The sequence below is a fragment of the Lutjanus erythropterus genome, chromosome 7 (assembly GCF_056507025.1).
Source record: "Lutjanus erythropterus isolate fLutEry1 chromosome 7, fLutEry1.hap2, whole genome shotgun sequence".
Lineage (NCBI taxonomy): Eukaryota > Metazoa > Chordata > Actinopteri > Lutjaniformes > Lutjanidae > Lutjanus > Lutjanus erythropterus.
The window spans coordinates 30,792,231-30,808,243 of NC_139323.1; the positions used below are offsets into that span (position 1 = coordinate 30,792,231).

Below are 16,013 nucleotides of genomic sequence, written 5' to 3' on the forward strand. Positions count from 1 at the left end.
TCTATATTCTGAAGATTCTTAGAGAAAAGTTTGGTCATTCACAGCCAGAAATGCTTGTTTTTATAAATGTCAGAGGCATGACTGACATGACTGAGTTTTCTTGTGAAGATAAATACGGTATAATATATTATTTATTTTGTAAGTTGGAGGTAAAACATGAAAGTCTAAAGCTGGCTTCAATCTGGCCCTTTAATTATATTTTAATATGAAAAAAGTATATCATTGTGATTTTATTTAAATAAATAACCTGAAAGATTTTGACGATTATAATTTTATTAGTAGGGTGGTGTTTTCCTTAAGTTTTTAATAAGAGGGAATTTAGGAGCCAAAAAAACCAAAAAGAAGTTGCAATGTTGTGATCACAACAATTAACACAAATTCAATAATCCTTGTGAATTCTGCACAACCTTACAATATCTTCCAATCAACACAAATTTGACTAATCATCATAGCTTCCTGCAGGGGGAGCCAAAGACCATTTTTTGACTCATACCTGCAGTGCCTGACCTGCTCTACACGTTGTAGTGGTCTTTTCTACAGTATATCTACTTTGTCAGCTTAAGAAAAAAGAGGAAACAGCACCAGAGTGATTAAATACTCAATTTAATAGCTTTAATACTGAACAGATGGTCAAATACTTGTGACATGATTGTCAAGGCAAAAAAAGTTCTGATAACAGCAGAGAGATGAGAGAGTTTATCTTTGTCTGTTCAAGTATACGTGCGTGTGCGTGTGTGTGTGTGTGTGTGCGTGTGTGTGTGTGTGTCAGGCCAGCAGGTGTTTCTGGCTACAGTTCAACAGGTGAGGCAGGAAGTACGAGGCGGTGCCATCGTCAGGAATCAGCTCCAGGAACTCTGTGGGGCTCGTCTCCATGGCAACCACAACCAGCGTCTCTGTTGGCATGGAAACCAGCCACATTAAACCTTAAGGCTTAAGGTATTTTATTTCCATATGTTGCTCATACAGTTTAAATTTTAACTTTAACATTTTGTGCACAAAGTTGAGAAATTTAAGTTGTTGTGCTAAAACAAGATGATGCAGAAGCTTCGGGTCTTTGGGGGGAGTAATTGATTACATGTAACTGAATCATATAATTTGGATACAAAAAAGGTAGCTATTAAAAAAAAAGATGATGATGGTTTTCTGGAAAAAGCTTTTACCTTTGAGAGCAGCCAGTAAGATGCTGTTGTCTGCAGCGGCTCTTGTCCTGTTACAGAGCTCAGGGAGCAGCTTCTGCCACCACAACACCTGCACAGACCAGACAGACAGGCAGGTCAGATCAGATCAGTCAGTCAGTCAGTCAGACAGTCAGACAGACAGGTCAATATAATCTACTGAGAATCACTGTGAGAATAGACATTTACTCTCTACACAGTTCAGTACACACCATATTCTTGTCTTGTAGCTGGTGATTGGCGTAGGCTATGATGGCCTGAGGACATCGATCCAGCAGCTTTTCGATGCTTCTGTCGTACTGCCCCCTCCTGGTGGCACAGAGGAGGTGCAGGCTGAAGCCCCATAAGGTTTCCTCCGACAGACTCTCCAACAGGGGCCCGACGGAGCCCACGGACAGGGACGGACCACACAGCAGAGACTGGAGACACACGGGCAGATGTAAGATTAAAATCACAGGACAACAAGACAGATGCAGGGAGACAATGGGACTTTATAATTCTTATAATTGAGAGAATTGAGTTTATGACCAAAAAAACAGTGATTCTACATACTCAAGGCTAAGGATGTAATAATATATCGAATATGGCAATAAAACAATTTCTCAATACCATACTGAACTGTGACAAAATACACTGATATTACAGGCTTAAATATTTTATTTATTATTGTTATTTTATTTTATAAAAGCAGAGGTTCTGTTCCTTGGTGCTTTCTAGTGAACCAGCCTGTGTTTAGGGCGCTGCAGAATGCACAGCAAACTGCAGAATATGTCACGCCCACTTGGGCTCCAGCTGGGATGTCAATTTTTTTGGTGCCCCCGAGGACAAAAGTGGTCATGTTTCCACCGTAACAACCTACTAGTGTAGGTCATATGAATTGAGAATCCCAAAAAGTTATTTATTTTTTTAACTTACTCCAAACAGATCACAAACCCTGGAGTATAAAAGTGAAAAACTGAAAATACTCTTTTGTTTATTTGTTCACAGTCTTGACCGGTCCAATATGGCAGCAATATTAATATTCGATCCAAAGGTAATACATACATATATATATGTGTGTATGTCCATGTACAGAAGCAGACTTATTTTCTTCAGGGGCACATTACCTGCAGTTTGTGTAGCGCCCCCTGGTGTGGGGAGCTGGTAGTGTGAGCTGGACTGAGAACACTGAGCCACGGGTACAGAGCTCCATAATGAGAACATGAGTTGATCTGAAACACAAACGTGATGAAGCATTATGCATAAAATGTTTTGCAAACAGATTAATTTTTTTCTTGAAAAGCCGTCGTTTCAGTGGACTTAAATAAATGGTACACATCACTTTTAAATGTGTATGCAATGACTGAATATTTTTTATAAATGAGGACAAAAGTGTGTTGTTAATAAATAAAAAAAAAAAAAATAAAATTTCTACCAAAGTTTCAGCTACCGTACCAGATCGTCAGGGCTCTTGAGCGGCCTGCGTCTTGAAGGTGTGTGTGGAGTGTTGGGGTGTGTATCAGAGTTTGTGTTTGTCAGCCAGTCGATGTAGACGGACGCCAGCCGGAACAGAAGTTCCTGGATGACGGCTTCCTGTGAGGAGGCCATGAGCATCGCCTCCCAGAAATCCACCTGTAAGCAGTTCTCACAGCCAAGCTCCTGCACACACATATGAACACACACACACACACACACACACACACACACACACACACACTTTTACTGATATTCCTCTATGTAGGATTGATTATAATGGACAACATTAAAATTCTGCAAACTGATATTTTGCTGCTAAATTTCAAGAGTAAAGAAGGTAACTAAGGTGACAAATCAGTAAGATGATTCTACTCTCATACTTCTATTCTACTTCTGGACAAATAGACAGTAACAGACATTCAACTGACAAAATAGTCCCAGTGTTTATTTGCATCTTGAGTGGGGAGGTGAGATCCGACCATAAGAGGTCACTCAGGACTCACTTGGAGACACACTGTAATGTCAGGTGTGAACTGAGCTGTCCACTTGGTGATCAGATCACCTTCACATGTTGACACCAGGTCTGAACAGACTCACTCACCTTGAAGATGTGATCCGCCTGTTCCAGCTGAACTTTGTTGTTTTCATGTAAAGCCACCATGGCGGCCACCAGCAGTCCTGGCTGGGACTTCGCCAACTGGCGAGTCAGCTCTGTGGGACGGATGTGTCCACCTCCACCTCCACCGTGAAGCAACAGCCTGGACTCCTCGATGAACCCGTAGACCAGCAGCATCTGAACACATGCAAACAAGAAATCATGTTCTCAATTAGTGATGCATTTGCCTTCAACTATACTGAAGACATACAGTGAATTTTGACAATTATTTAGCCTGTTTTAGTGTTTACTGACTCCATACAGTCAAGAGATTTTTGTAAAGGAGACCTAACAAACAAAGCAGCATCAGATTTAGTGGTATCTAGTGGTGAGCTTGAGATTTGCCTCACTCTCCCCTTCCCTGCGTGTAGGAAAACCAACAACCAAATTTGTAAAAAATGCAAAAAGGCTGCATCCAGAACCAGTTTTGCACCCAACAAGATATAGACACCTTTAGTGGCCATATAAAAAAATGGCATAGGGCGACAAATTACTCATCTGGCTACCCAGATACAGAGACCAGAAATAGAGAACTAGTTAATATACCAGCACTGAGGAAGTTATTACTGTAACTCACTACATTTACCATCAACACTGACTGGACATCCACATGAAAAGTGGTGAATTTTCCCTTTAAAGAAAGAACAAAACACAGATTTCAGGTTAAAAACACACACACACACACGTCCCCCTGTCCCCCTCTAACCTCCGCGTGTCTCTCCATCAGCTGCGTGTACTGCGGCAGGTCGTCCAGTCGCAGCATCATGGTTGCCATGGTGATCGTCAGTGGCACCGACACACCGACTGTGTCCTCCAGGTGCTGCAAGATTCGCAGCGTCCGGGCAGGACTCATGTTTACCATGGACGGGCTGGCACACACGCCGACCAGCTGCGAGGGTTCTGATAGGCTGAAAACGTCTATGACCTCATCAGCTGCTTCCTGCGGAAAGAGAATTCTTTCATTTATAATTTTTTTCAGTGTCCTCGTGTTTTAATGAGCTTATTTTGAAAAACTGGTGGTACAAGTGTTTACAAAATACCTGATAAAAATGATACAGTTTATTAAATAACTACTCAATCACATGTTTTGTAAACGTTCACCATGAAATGAGATGAACCCTGATGAAATAGATTTCAGCTTCACAGATTCAGTTACCATGGTAACTGACGCAGAGTTTAAGTTTCCTCTCTTTCTGTAACAGAAAACTCAAGAGTTTCTTTCATCTCAAAGTTTTCACTGAACCTTCTTTCAGAAACAGATCTCAGGTTGCAGCAGCACGTTTGTGTTTGTGTTTGTTTTTGTGTTTGTGTTTGTGTACCTGACTGAGGGTCTGTTCTGTTTCTTCTAACAGGTGATGCTTCAGGTAGAACAGGAAGCCGGTGCCGTAGGAGTGAGGGCTGCTGGGATGCGGGCGGTTCCTGATCATGACTTCTGTCACTGACAGACCAGACATCCTGTAGTACGGCAGAGCCAGGTGGCAGTCCTTCTGACTCCCCCTGACAGAGCAGAAAAGAATCAAATTAGCACTGAAACAACTTTTAATTGATCATTGATTGTGCCGCCCTAATTAATCTAAATCAACGGATTACTCAGTTACAAAAATTATTGTTAATTATGGTCCAAAACTGAAGAGAGCACATAATATCCATTGCAACTGTGTGAAAAAAAAATCCCTCAACTGTAAAGTTTAAGTGTTTGTCCTTAAGTTCAAATGCATGTGTGTGTGTGTGTGTGTGTGTGTGTGTGTGTGTGTGTGTGTGTGTGTGTGTGTGTGTGTGTGTGTGTGTGTGTGTGTGTCACCTGCTGAAACAGTCTCCCAGCTGTGCACAGTTCTGCCTCAGTGCCTCCTCCAGTTCCTGCCTGTCTGTCTGTACAGCTGTCTGTTTCTCAGCTGGTCCTTCTGCGTCCGTCTGCAGAGACGCCGCTGCCTCGCCGTCGTCGTTCTGTTGCTGCTCTGATGTTTGGAGTAAGGAGGCGCGGAGGAGGAGGTGAGCCTCACTGAGGAGGTGTCGAAGGCTTTGAGCCTGCGGGTTTGTCTCTGCGTACCGCTGGCTGTATTCAACCTGACACACACACACACACATACACACACACACAGAGGTCATGTTCAGACACAGGTGAGTACACACACTCAGAAACATTGAATATACAACAACAAATACAAAAATGAGACAAAATAAGTGCATTTAGGCAGATGCAGGGAGACAAAAAGTACGTTATCAAGAATTTTTAAAAGGAAAATTTCTTACAATTTCTTAAAATAAACACATAATTATATTTTAATTATGTTTTTTATAACATATTGTTTATGCATTTCTTGTTTGTTTAGTGATTTTGTTTTTTGACATTTTGACATTAACAAAAGCGTGCAGGAGTCTGCAGTCTCCTTTTGTTTTCTTTAGTCTTCTACAATCATGATTAAAGTCTGTGCGTATAAATGTAAGAAATACACATGTGCACAAAAAACTGACGCTCAGATTAACAGTTCCTTCTTCTGTACAACAGTTTTAATAAACTGAGTATATCTGTGAGTGTTACCATCTCTTGGTAAAGAGTGAGGGGGGAGACGGTGTCGACCACATAGATGTTCCAGCCGTGTCCGGCCGTGCTGGTTTCTTTGGGAGAAGAGATCGTCCACTTCCTGCTCCTGAGGTCAGAGGTCACACAGAGAGGTAACAAAACAATAAACAGACAGACGAGCTAAATCCCAACATCTTATCTCACAGAGCAGATGTATGTTTAGCTAATCTTAAAATCTGCATACCGGTCTAAGAGAATTTCACATGATTCATATAAACATGTGTTAGGTGCTGTGCATCATTGATTTAGCCCCAGTATGGAGTCTACAAACTGGGATTCATGCTGAATATCTCCTATTTAAAGTTGCTTTAAAGGACCAGAGTTTAGGATTTAGTAGCCTCTAGCAGTGAGCTGGCAGATTGTTTAAATGTAAAAATCAAATCTAATCGTGACCTTATGTTCAGATGTCAAATTGTATCGTGGATTTAGAGAATCATGACTCCCCCAGTTCTCATGTAAGAGAAACCACAGTCATTCTGAAGTAATGAAAAACACAACCATTCTCATTTTCAGATGATTTTACGCAAATAAAAACATAATTATGAATATTATACTACTATAATAGTAAATTTGACATAATGGACCTTTAAAGCAATAGTAATAATGATATTGACATTTAACTCCATGAAATGTAAATAAAAACTGCTGTTTTTCTTCCCTGACGTAACTATCTGTCTTTGTGGACAAATCTTTACAGGACACTGACAATGCACTGAAGATATACAAAGTGAAGACACACTTCAAGAAGAGAAATGCTTCCAGCTTACGTTTCATGACCTTGTACATGTTTAAGAAACAACTTACCTCATACTGTGTTGGTAAACCTGTCTGCATCACCATCAAACTCCCCGTAAGGAACAACCTTTTACATACAGGTGCTGTACATCAACTGTCTAACACTAAAACATGTTACTACAGTATACATGACCAAACAAACAGTTAGTGAACTGTTAGTGAACACGGGGCTCCTCTGTCTCACACTGTGATGCAAAGATTTTAATACAAACAGGCACACACCAGATGTGACTTATATATGGCAGTGTGGCTAATGGACCGTTCCATGGATGACAGCTAAAAGAAAAGAAAACAGGTTCTAAAAAAATTACAACCCAAAAGTGTAAGCACCGTTGTAGAGATGATCTTTGGTCGCTTATGCTCAATTACGCTTTTTTGGACCAGAAAATAAATTAAAAATCAGAAGAAAAAATAGTTACAACAGTATTCTCTCCTGTCATGCAAACTATTTCACAAGTAATTGATGTATTTGATGTCTAAAATATACTTTTATCTGTTTTAAAACAGTCATTATTAAAGGAAAGAAGAAAAACGTCCACCTAACGTGATTTAAATATATATAAAAACAAATACGAGGGTGCTGGTATGCTTGTATGCATACAAGATACCAGGAAGCTGTCCTGGATTATTAAGTTAGCCGAATAAAATCCGAAACTTTTTCGGTCTAAACATAATTAGTTTGTGAGCAAAACGTCACACACACTGAGGGCAGTTAGGCAGGTTATGGTTGGACAGGTTTAGGAACTAAAACAGGAAGTGTTGTCACTTTTAGACCAAGCTGCAAAGGCATGCAGAAATTCAGATCATCATAATTATTCTGCAACTGAAATCACTGCTGTTTTACGATTAAAGTGTAACACCCGAAACTTGATGCAATGAAGACCAAAAAAAAGGCTCACGGTATTTGCAGAAAATATTAGGGAACGATTTGGCTGCTGACAAACGTAATTAGATTTTTCGTTAACCTCCCCCTGCTCTGTATTCATGAACAAATGTTATATTGCTTGTTAGCTAGATAAACAGAAAAAAACGTTCTACTGTTTGCTAGTTAGCTAAAAAAGAAAAAAAATGTTATATTGCGTGGTAGCTTTAGCAAAAGTTAACAAAATGTTACATTGTTTTCTAGCTAAAAAAGAAAAAAAACTATATTATACTGTGTGTTAGCTATTGCTAAAAAGGTATCAAAACATCACATCGTTCACTAACTAGCTAAAAAGTTGGTTAGCCTTGTTAGCCATTGTTTAGAGAAAAAAGGCTAAAATAGAATTGTTCTTAATTTAAGTTAGTTTAAAAGTTTAATGCAACATAAATTCAAGTTAAACCATGATTTAACCCAGCCTAAAGATGAACTAGAATCAGAACCGTCAAGGTTTTCCTTCCAAATCAGAGCAAATCTAAAGAGTTGGTTAATAATCATCTGTTCATGTGAATGTTTCAGGAGTTTCCTGCCATTGCAGCTTGACCTGAAGTGACAACAGACACTGAGGGGGGGTTGGTGTTTGTCTTACAGGAAGGGGCGTGATAGAAGGCTCTCCAGAGCCGGCGTGGTTGCGGGATCGATTCCCACCGCCAGGAAAATACCAGTCAGCATGGTGTGCTCTTTCAACTCGCTAAAATAACAACACACACACACAGTAAACAGGTTCATAAATCCCTCTTCAGAGCATTCTGGTACCCGCAGGAAGGAATCTGATGACAAAAGCTTTAGAACCTAAAAGGTGTATGATCTGCACACTGTCACAGTCATGTTTGTGTTGTGACTTACAGGCCTCTGCGCTGTGTGGAGCGTTCGGTCTCCTCTGGCGTCTCTGTGTCGGCGGTGGACAGCAGGATGACGTGTCGGCCGTAGACACACACCGACCGCAGACCAATAAACAGCTGCATCCTGAGTGCACACACCTCCAGGCTGCAGGGTGGACAGGCCTGGGGGGACAGACGTATGATGAAAGTGCACTCAAAATATAAGCAAACATTTCAATATATCCTCCACATACCAAATAGGGTTAGCGGCATGTTAGCTTAGAACAAAATAACAGTTTGATTTTACATTTTTCCTTATCATACTTCCAAGATGCTTATGTGATGTAATGAACACTGTCCAAGATGTGTGTTGATATTCCAGAATTAATTTACTCATCTTCATGTAACACTATCAAACAGTAATGTTAGCAAGGAAGTGGTTGAATGCTAATGTTAGCTGTTGTCTTGTGGTAGCTAATGTGTTATTCAGTATGTTGAAATACGGCCAGATTTTACCATCAATTATCTTTTTGTTTGCTGATCAATCAAGGAGCAATGACGCGTTACAGATTTGCCAGATTCTCTATGATTTGTAACCTGGAGCATCATTCCAATATCGCAAATATCAGTCAAAATAACTGCAATTCAGTATATTTTTTAAAATCGTTCAGCACTTCCACTCTGTAGTCTTTTTGACTCTCGGTGGGTGTAACACAGTAACTCCGCCTCCTGTGACATCACACACATATGCTCTATAGATGGCTGTACTTATCGTCTTCAGGTTTTCAGTCAGATCCTTCCCTCACTCCTCCCCTGCTACTCCGCCCAAATATGGTCGCTTTTGTCTCCAAAAAAACAAGATGGCGATGCCCAGAATTCTCAAGGCTTCAAAACGGTAAGCCAACAAACCAAATTTTATTTGTAGTGCTTGGAATATCTGTAATATTCATGCTGTGTTTTCGTCTCCACTGACTCCTAAGCTAGCTACCTCGCTGCTAGATTTTTCACTTCCTTCACCACCTATGTGATAACTATGTATAAAACAAAACAAAACCCCGATAACAGCTCCCTTCTTCTACTGCTGCTGGACACAGGAGAGTAATTAAATTAATTAAGAGCCGACAAAGTAAGGTTTTAATTTTAGGCTCATACCTTCATGGTGGTGTCGATGTAGGGGTCTTCGATCCTTGCTGCTACAGCTGCACAACGCACTGTGAAACACTGCAAAGCACTCCTGCAAGGCACAAACACCAAGATGCAAACTGAACTTGAATACCAAACAAAATCTTATTCTTTTTGTTTTGTTTTATAATTTTTTGTCATTTTAAGGGGGAACAGGGGTCTTTAGAGGGAGATAGCAGATTGACAGTACACCACAAAGACGTGGTATCATCAAAAGCTGGATTTTGTCTTATTTGTTTTGTTTTGGGTTATTTTTTTTGTCATTATTGCTATCATTTTATCTTATCTTTACTGCCTAACTACTTGTTTGGGGGTGTTTGTTAAATGTTGAAAACAAATAAATAATTGGAACGTACTTGGTTATGACGTGTAGCAGGTGGTCTGTTAGCACCGCCTCCAGGACCTTCTCTGGATACTGATAGGCTGAGAGAAGCTCCACGCCGCCCTTCAGACTGTAGAGGTAGCCGGAGGTGGGGAGAGAGAAGAAGCAGAACACACAAGCTGGTTCGTCCAGAGAGGCTGACTGACCTGAGAGACAAAGACAGAAGTATTTTTTTCTTCATATATTTGAGAGTATTTTCTATAAATTTACCACTTTAGTCTCTGAGAATATCCACTTTTTTCCTTGTGAATTTGTGTGCATTTTCCACTATATTTACCACTTTAAACTTGGAAAATATCCAACTATTTGTGTTGGAAATTTCCGACTTTAATTTTAAAATATTACCCTCCTCTCCAGCTTAATTTTCCTTACAACATAGTCCTTTCATTAAAATAAAAAATGACCACACAAATATATTTTTTTATATCTCACACTGACCAGTGAACAGTGGGTAGAACTGTAGGGAGTGGAGGTGAGTCTCCTCCACGGCGCAGCCCTGGAAGAAGTCTGGAGTAAAACGCCTGTAAGACAGAAATGACACAGTTCAAGACACCTCATACAGTAAAAAACACACTCACACTGCTTCTCAGACATACACACACACACACGCACACACCTGAAGAGGACATATGACAGTGTGTACTGTCCTCTGTCCTCCAGCCCGGTCTTTTCAATACTGACGGGGATGTCACAGTCTTTAGCTCGATCGCCGAGCAGCTCCTGGTGTCTCGGGAGGACCAGAAAGTCAGCCTGGTCGTCTAGATGATCTGCTGCACACACACAAATACACAAACACACACATCACCGATGACACTACAGCTGCAGCTAATAAATAAAATGAACTAATAAATGGATTGAGTTTATCAACCGACTTCTGGTGATTGTGTGTTGTAACACCCCTAGTTCTCTGCTACAGTTTTCTTTCTTTCTTTTTTATTTTCCTCTTTGTGTATGTTTCTGTTTGCCTGCTGACTTTCTACTTGAATAAAAAGAGAATAAAAAGAAAAACAACCACTATATTAATCCCTAGTCATCAGCTGTAGTGAAGCCTCAGAAAGCTGCAGAATCAATCTGGTTGAAATGATGTTTGCGTTGTTACAACCTTTATTTGGGTCCGCTGATTCTTCCAGGGTTGTAGGTTCAGACGATGCATCCAGTTTCAGCACCAACACCTCCAGCTCCGCCTGCACGGCCACATATCCTCCACACAGCGCCACCTGGGGGGCAGCGGAGGCGTTAGAATCACCGAGACGTCAGACTATCAGTTTGATTGTTTTCTAACTTTAGAGACACAAAAAAATAAAAACAAAAACGTGAGCCTTTTGTTTGTGAAACTATCAAGAACTATTCCGTTTTTTCCTCCGTATCAGTTAGTATGACTGTTATTTACTGGCACAGTTGTGTAGCAGGTAAACAGATTGAACTATGAAGAAAATACCACAAAAAGAAATGAAGAGCTTAGAAGAAATGAAGCGAGAAAGTGTCTGCAGGTACCCGTTTAGGCTTGATTTTTGGTATATGCAGGATAACCGAGCGTTCAAAATCCAGGATGGAAACATTCTGGTTTGAAGTTGAGGTCTGTCCTAAAAACAAGTACAGAGAACAGATCAGTCAAATCACACAGGAGTCACAAGAGTAAACCTTTTTTCTTTCATTACAGCCATTTACCTCTTTCACAACTGGTTATACATCGTTTACGAGTACAATGGTCCCATTAAGGTCAGTAAGACACCAATCATCCTTTCTGAGAACTTAATGACACTCGCAGTTACTTTCAATGATTAACTCTCACAGTGTTTGTGTCTCTGTGAGGACTCACTTCCTCTGAGTGAGGTAACTGTAATACTCCAATTTACACATTTACAGCCTCAATTTTCAGGCTCCTTCACCTTTTCTAAGTTGATTTCAAGCACTTTTTGAGCATTTTCAGGTTCTTCCAGCCTCTTACAGCTGTGGTTTCATGTCTTCATCACATTAAATCAAATGTTACTGCGCAATAAACGACAAAAATAATGTTTCATCACAGTTCTACAGAAGGATGACAAATCAAAACAAACACACACACACACACACACACACACACACACACACACACACACACACACACACACACACACACACACACACATAAACAACAAAGACTGTGAGCAGACTACATTCCTAGAAATAAGAGTTCCACGTTCTACCCAGAACCGTGTCCTTCTGAAGAATCCTTTTTTGAGATTTGTCAAGGGCTCTTTGTAAGACAAAAGCTTGCATTAGGAACCCTTTTCACCCTGACAACCCTTTCTAGGTGGAACCACTACACCATAGAAGCATTCTTGGAAGAACCTCTCATATGGGCATATGGGGGTTCTGGGTGAAACCTTGCACAGATGGTTCTAGGTATAACCCTTTATGTTGGGTTCTAGGTAGATCTTTCAGCAAGGGTTCCAAGTGGAAGCGCCTGAGTATGTCCTAGATGAAACAAAAGGGTTCTTGATAGACCTCCCTGGGTGGGTTCTAGATAAAAACAAAACTTGGAATATGAAAAGGTAAAACCCTTGGTATGTAAAAAAGTCCTTGGAAGAACCCTGTGCATGAGTTCCTGTTAGTACTCTTCACTCTTCACTTTTTGGCTTATTTTATTTCTTTATCTAAAAGGTGAATTTTTCAGTCAGAGAGTGATTTATTGTTAATGTAATGTAATTATAACTTCAAGCAGTTTCAAACCAGTTATCCAGAATCGAAGCACATTTCAAACCTTGAAAAACTGCCATTAAAGTTCAAGTGTTTTCAAGGATTTCCTCCAGCACCTGTAAGAACTGAACTCTGAGTTTCGGTACCAAAATGGGTCTTTACCTGAAAATGTGTTTTCACAGTCACATGTTTCTGTCCTGGAGTTACCTTGAGTCTGACTGGAGCTCTGCTGACTGTTCGGCCAGGTGCTCTGAATGATCTGCTGACTCTGACTCTGCTGTTTATTCAAGAGAAAGAAACATTTAGTCTGTCAATAATAATCCACTTATGTTTTTCAGAGTACTCCTTCATAACTGACAAAAACTTTAAATGAGAGATAAACCTGATGACAAAGACTCATAATAAAAGGCCAGCAAGGTAAAGCAGTGAAAATATTCCAAGTATTACTACATTTAAATACCTCATACAACCTCTCTTCAAAAAATCTGAACTATCCCTTTAAAGGCATAAAAAGTCTATTTCATGTCAGTCTTTGAATTAAGATCATTTATATAACGGTACATAAAAACCCAGATCAGTAGTTATATTCCTACCAGGCTCTGCTGGTTCTGTTTCCTCAAAGTAAACAGAACCAGAGTGTTCTCGCAGCCCACCAGAAGGTCTCCTGTCACGGAGCAACACGCCACAGCAACAGGACGCTCCGACAGAGGGATCTCAATGATCTCCATCTGGACTCCGCCCCGCACAGACGCGCCACGCAGCAGGTGGCCCAACAAACGCACCCCGACACGGGCCTTCTCCTCCGCCTGAGTAGGAAACCAAGAAATTACTACATCAGTTTGAACATTAAATATCTCGTATTTGTGCTGTAGTCAGTTGAATACAAGTCAAAAACTATGTGCAAATCATTGCATTCAGCTTTTATTTACATTTTACACAATGTTTCAAACTTTTTTTGGAATTAGGGTTAGCGGGCCAGTGTGTACCTGGTAGCGCCAGTTGGTGTAGGCTCTCAGGTAGGTGGCGTTGTTCTTTTCCTCAATAGTCACCAGGTAATCACCTGGATGTAAGGAGAAAATCAAGGCTGTTAAAATTTTGTCTCTTTCTCTCTCCAACCTACACTGTAACCACGACCTTCGCTGGCTGTCTTGCTCACAAATAAAACAAAAAGAACACATTAAACGCTACAGCTGAACATTTATACTTGTGTAGTTGCTGTTGTTGCTGACAGAGCAAAGAGATGTTGTGTTTTTACCGATCTTGCTGTGCTGGATGCTCTTCACGGTGCCCATGGTGGCGAAGCGACAGATGAGAGGACAGCCCTCCTGCTCCACGCTGTAGGCCTCCACCTGGGTTCAGTTCAACAACATCACAACAGAAGAGTCAGTATTCAGTCAGCATCTCTGAGATTCAAAGGCTTATGATACCAAGAAAAAGATATTGTTTTCTCTCTTCTTCAAGCTAAACACACAACATGTCTTTTGGAAAATAAATCAGAAGAACCGCTCTGTCAGTCACCATTTTTCACCATTTTCTGACATTTCACAGAAAACAACTATGAAAATAATCATTAGTTGCAGCCCTACTATGCTTTGTGGGCTAATAGCCCTCATGGTGGCACTACAACATCTGTCTAAAGTTTACATTGTTAGGAAATTAATTTTAAAAAATCAACCGTACGTGCTCTCACTTTGGAGCTTTCATCAAAATGTCGCCCAAATCAAGTAGAAATGTTCAGATACTTCGAGCTGGCAGGAGTTATGAAGTTTTTTGCTCAATTAACACCAAACTCGCTATACTGTATCTTCAGACTGTCCTCCGCAAACAATCCAGCCAAACTTTTCATTTATCAAAAATTCAGCCTGTGTGCATCAAAATGTGAACAGCTATTGGAAATTCATGCAACTTTGGTTTAAACATATGTATATTTAAGGTTACCTTGCATCCTCCAGTGGCCACCACAAACAGCGCTCCACCTCCACAGCAGACCAGTCCAGGCTCCTGCTCCACCTGATGAACAGAGAGGGACAGTAGATTAGTTTAGACTTGATTCAGAAACAAGAAAAGCAGAATTTAAAAAACAATCAGGCTTCAGTTACCTGTACGATCTGCTGTGAGGAGAAAGGATGGCAGTTGTAGACGTGCACCATGTTTGGTCCAGCAGATTCAGTCCAGGGTGGAAATGTAACTTATTGTTTGCTGCTTCTTTTGATGGTTGAGAAATCTATAAACTCCACCGCTTTACCTGTGTTTCCCGCAGGCATCATCCATCGGGACACCTACCATCATTTAAAAAAAGAAAACAATGTTCAAAAGCATTTTAATTTAGGCCAAAGCGTTATTTCATAGTCTCTCATTAAAGCTGGACAGTTTATAGACATCACATCATGATTTGAGGATTATGGTTTTCATACACATAAGGGATTCACTTCAAATCATGACAAAAAAAAACCACATATTTTACTGCAACATGAGTACTTTTACTTTTGTACTGAATGTAACTGATAATACCTACATACTTTAAATTGAGTAAGGATATGAACACAGGACCTTTACTTAAAGTATGTTCACTGTGTGATAATAGTAGAGTAGTCTAGTATCAGTCTGTGTTATATAAGGATCTGAATACTTCTTCCATCACTGTTTACCATCATTATTAACCAAAACCCACTTTAAACTGTCTTATGAAGAGCTCAATCTCTTCTGAAAGCACCAAAGTCACTTCTTAAAAGTTTTTAATATTGTTAATACGGAGATATTCAGTTAAAACTGAAGCTTTCTCTGCATGTCTGTCAGGCTATGAGTAGCTAAAAGAGGACTAACGTTATTCCGTGAGTGTTTCTCTAATCGATATCACATGCCGCAGTCTTGTGAGCAGCAGCAGCAGCAGCGGCAGAAAGCACCAACTCACTTCTGATGAACATATTTCTGCTTCAGTTTACTCTGGGTACAGACAAGCTAAAGTAAATTCAGTCATTACAGAAAACTAGTAACAAATTATTTATAAAGTACCTTCTTTACTATCAGTTCCTCTGTTTCTTCTCTCTTCCTTCTTGACCGTCCCCCTCCTGCAGTTTATTGATTTCACGCTGTAAAAGCAGGAAGTGAACCGTCAACCACAACAACAGAGCGCCCGCCCACTCTCGATTTTCATTGGCTGGCGTTCCTGCTTGTATCGTGTTGCACATTCTCATTGGCTATCGAGCTGTCATTAAAATAAAGGGTGGTTCCGCGTTTACTATGAGTCGTACTGTAATTTTCTTTTCTTTTCATTTGTTTAGTTTTTTACATTTTCCAATTATTTTGTGGCTATGTTGACACTCAGTATTGTTTACAATATTAAAATAAGGTTTGTGACTAAAGAAATAA

General features: G+C 40.3%; 1 protein-coding gene across 9 annotated transcripts; it reads right to left on the reverse strand.

Moving 5' to 3' along the window:
* Window positions 1-587: 587 nt before the first annotated feature.
* hps3 (HPS3 biogenesis of lysosomal organelles complex 2 subunit 1) lies at window positions 588-15,770 on the reverse strand. Of its 9 annotated transcripts, none has more exons than XM_084723529.1 (25): window positions 15,657-15,770; window positions 14,744-14,923; window positions 14,583-14,654; window positions 13,900-13,993; window positions 13,631-13,704; window positions 13,238-13,450; window positions 12,852-12,918; window positions 11,460-11,548; window positions 11,068-11,182; window positions 10,582-10,735; window positions 10,404-10,486; window positions 9,940-10,111; window positions 9,554-9,635; window positions 8,427-8,584; window positions 8,170-8,271; window positions 5,825-5,933; window positions 5,087-5,349; window positions 4,605-4,782; window positions 3,992-4,225; window positions 3,232-3,423; window positions 2,610-2,813; window positions 2,282-2,386; window positions 1,388-1,594; window positions 1,161-1,248; window positions 588-893 (listed from the first exon to the last, which is right to left on the reverse strand). In XM_084723529.1, exons 2-25 carry the CDS (start codon window positions 14,792-14,794, stop codon window positions 766-768), a joined length of 3,234 nt encoding a protein of 1,077 aa, XP_084579655.1. In that variant the 5' UTR covers window positions 14,795-14,923; window positions 15,657-15,770; the 3' UTR covers window positions 588-765. The 9 variants fall into 9 exon arrangements, with proteins under 9 accessions (XP_084579655.1, XP_084579652.1, XP_084579654.1 ...); XM_084723526.1 differs by having other exon boundaries at window positions 12,807-12,918; XM_084723528.1 differs by having other exon boundaries at window positions 10,582-10,732; window positions 12,852-12,921.
* Between the last annotated feature and the right edge of the window lie 243 nt (window positions 15,771-16,013).